Source organism: Protobothrops mucrosquamatus, unplaced genomic scaffold (assembly GCF_001527695.2).
Source record: "Protobothrops mucrosquamatus isolate PMUCROS unplaced genomic scaffold, P.Mucros_1.0 scaffold16499, whole genome shotgun sequence".
NCBI lineage: Eukaryota > Metazoa > Chordata > Lepidosauria > Squamata > Viperidae > Protobothrops > Protobothrops mucrosquamatus.
Genome location: NW_015402264.1, coordinates 1 through 3,823, shown reverse-complemented (window position 1 = coordinate 3,823; position 3,823 = coordinate 1). Strand labels below are relative to the sequence as shown.

The 3,823-nt window shown below is 35.9% G+C and overlaps 1 protein-coding gene across 1 annotated transcript; it reads left to right on the top strand.

The window, feature by feature from the left end:
* Positions 1-256: 256 nt before the first annotated feature.
* On the top strand, positions 257-3,278 carry LOC107301774 (cohesin subunit SA-1-like; the record flags this gene model as incomplete). Its single annotated transcript, XM_015830957.1, has 3 exons — positions 257-455; positions 1,648-1,819; positions 2,979-3,278. Coding segments are annotated over exons 1-3 (644 nt in total), but the record flags the coding sequence as incomplete, so codon positions are not given.
* Positions 3,279-3,823: the final 545 nt, after the last annotated feature.

Below are 3,823 nucleotides of genomic sequence, written 5' to 3'. Positions count from 1 at the left end.
TCGGAAGACGCAACATTAAAATTCGGTTTAATTCGGTTTTAAGGGGGGGATTGTATATATGTTCGGGTTTTTAAATATGTTGTGCGCCGCCCTGAGTCCCTGTCGGGAGAAGGGCGGCATATAAATTAAATTAAATAAATAAATAAATAAAAAACTAATAACTATTTAAAATAGAAGTTACATTGTAGCTATAGATAGCTATTTTCATCATTTGTTTATACTGTTCTCTCTTCCTCTTCTCCAACCCAGTCACTCATATTTGGAGAAGTTCCTAACAGAACAGATGATGGAAAGGAGGGAAGATGTATGGCTTCCATTGATTTCCTACAGAAATTCATTAGTGACAGGTGGTGAGGACGATAGGATGTCTGTGAATAGTGGAAGCAGCAGTAGCAAAACTTCTTCTGTTCGAAATAAGAAAGGTCGACCTCCACTTCATAAGAAAAGAGTTGAAGGTAAATGTGACTTTAAAAATTATGTATTGTAGTCAGAATGTTAAATAAAAATATAACTTTATGACATTATTTGGTTCAAATGGTTTCTGGTTTAAGCTAATATCTCTTTTTGAACCAGTATTTCTCTTAACAACAGAGTGAAATATTATTTCATTAATGCTTTCCTCAAACAGAAATAAAGCAATAGAGGTAATCCTTGACTTATGACCACGATTGATTTCCGTTGCTAAATGAGACAGTTGTTAAATGAGTTTTGCCCTATTTTATGACTTTCCTTGATACAGTTGTTAAGTGAATCGTTGCAGTTGTTAGCTAGTAACACGGTTGTAAAGTGAATATGGCTTCTCCATTGACTTTGCTTGTTAGAAGGTCACAAAAGGTGATCTCTTAACCCTGGGACACTTCAACCATCATAAATATGAACCAGTTACCAAGCATTTGAATTTTCATCATATGACCATGGAAATGCTGCAACGGTTGTAAATGTGTCACAATTCATTTTTTTCAGTGCCGTTCTAGCTTGTAATAGTCACTAAGAAAATGGTTGTAAATCAAGGACTATAGGCAGGTTTGTGATCTTTTGCACTTAAATTATGCAGAAGATACATTAGAATATTGCCTTTCAGCATAAACTGTGTAATACAAAATATGGAAAAGGAGTAAGAAGTAAAAAATAAAATAAAATTGGAAATGAAAAGGAAACCTAAGTACAAATAATTTACAACAAGTAACGTTTATTCTTCATTCTTTTCTAGCCTTGAAAACCACCTTTGTTTCTACCACATGCATACACAGACTCATATATTCTGTTCTTAAAACTTTTCATTTCTTTCTCTTTGAGTATTTTATAAATTCTATCCAAATATGTCTGGAATGCTTGGATTTCCCAGTTTGATCTTCATCCCTTCAACTCATGTAACCAAACTTATCTCTGTAGAATCAGGCTGCAGCATAACAAAATTGACAAAAGTGAAGTGGGTCTGAATATTTTCTGAATGCATTGTATATATGTATGTGTGCAGTATATTGTATTATATGCTGCATTATATTTAATAAGCCTTCAAACAGATTATTGTTAAGCATTTTTCCTGTTGGGATTGCATTTCATTAGTTGCTTGCTTTATTAATTAAGCAATAATAAATTACGGTTGATGTGTATATTTTACTTTAATCATTTATGGTTATATATCAGATGAGAATCTTGAAGGCACTTGGCTGAATAGAAATGACAGCATCCAGACCCCAGGTGCTCTACAGACACCTCAGCTCACATCAACAGTGTTGAGAGAAAATACTCGACAAATTGGGGAGCAAATACCAGAGCATGAGTCAGAACCTGGATCTGAACAAGATTTTTTAAACAAGTATGTACCTGTGAAATATTTTTGCAGTAATAGGAAATTAATGTTAAAATACTGCTGAAATTACGATTCCAGCAAAAATATCTTATGTTTAGTAAAGTGTAATTATTCAAATGCAGTCATTCTGTGAAGTTCAGAATGTTTTAAAACAGGGGTCCCCAACTCCCGGGCTGTAGACTACAAAAGTTGGGGACTGTTGTTTTAAAATATAAAACTAGAGCATATGACTTTGATTAATGAGATCCTCTGAAGCAATTAGATATCACTTCATTTTTCAGAGACACCCATAGGTGAAAGCATCCTCTTCTAGCTACCTACTGCCACCTTTAAGATCACTAAAAAAAAAGAAACAACCTTTCTTTCCATTGTAATCAACTCCAGGAGACAGTGAGGGGTAGGGGACTCTGGCTTGCTATAGTCTGTGAGGTTGAGATCTGAAGAGTTGGACACAACTTAATAACTGAACAACAACAACGAAGCAATATCATAGTTGTCATATTTCTTTCTCCACTATTTAGTCTCCCACCCAACAGAGGAGGGATAAGATCATACCTCTTCCATATATCAACTGTATTCTAGAATGTATTCTAAAGATGAATCAAAGACATATTTTTCCATACATGCTTGCAGCTATCTTACATTCCCTGCTCCCATAAGGTTATTTCTCACCTAGCTACAGATATCAATTCCTAGAAATTCCTCAGTGAGAGGGATTATGAATCTGACATCTCAAAGTTTGTTTCAAAAGGTTCCTTTACAACTTCTCGAGTTCAACTAGCTAATATGCATGGCTATTGGGAACTGCATGATCTTGCTTTATATGCTTATCATGCCTGCACTTTTAAGTTGGCTAAGGTTTAATGAACCATCTCTGTGTCATTGAAACTTTTTATCATGTTAGGGATCAGTATAAATATTTGGTCCCCCATCTGGTAGCAAATTCCAATATTATGAAGCTAGCAAAATCCCAAGAAAATCTCACATTTAGTGTCTGTAAATACGGAGGAAATAGAATGGGGATAATGAGATTGACATATTGCACAGATAAAAACTAATTGTAATTGACTGAGTACCAGCACTTTCCCAGGGAAAAATTGATCCATTACTTTTTTTCTAGTTGTTAGATGATAGCAGAGAAATTGTTTATATATTTTTGCCTTAGGCCTCCAGTGGCCAAGCAACAAATTAATACAGACAAACATGAAAGTCAGAGTGAAGAAGATGTAAGTAGCCATAACTCTTTGGAGTCATGTAGTTCCATGACTCAAGAGGCTAGTGCATGGATTGAAGCTCTTTCATTTGAGATTGAGGATTTGTTTAATGAAAACCCTGATTGTACTCTGCATAGAGTACAAAAGTTTAAACCACTGCTATATAGGCAGATTTGTATCTTTACAAGCAGAATATTTAGTGAACATAATTCTGGAATCCTGCTTATTCCAGAATGTGGCATCTTACTCAGGTATTATAGTAGCATTACCAGTCAATGCATCCATAAACGAACCTTTCCAGTTGAGAACCACTTAGAGGCCCAGCCAGGTAGCCATCCAACCCATAGCCAACATCACCTTATGATATGACATTGCTTTGGAAACTGACTGTCCTGGGATTGTGTCCAGATATGTGTCCATATCCCCAGGAATTCCTGGATCATAACTACCTCATTAAATAAGTAAGCTTCTACATTTAGGCAAGAAAAACCAAATGTACAGGTATAGTATAGGGGGTACCTTGCTCAATAGTAGTAACTGTGAGAGGGACCTCGGAGTCCTAGTGGACAATCACTTAAATATGAGCCAGCAGTGTGGTGCAGCTGCCAAAAAGGCCAACACAGTGCTAGGCTGCATTAACAGAGGGATAGAATCAAGATCACGTGAAGTATTAATACCACTTTACAATGCCTTGGTAAGGCCACACTTGGAATACTGCATCCAGTTTTGGTCACCACGATGTAAAAAAGATGTTGAGACTCTAGAAAGAGTACAGAGAAGAGCAACAAAGATGATT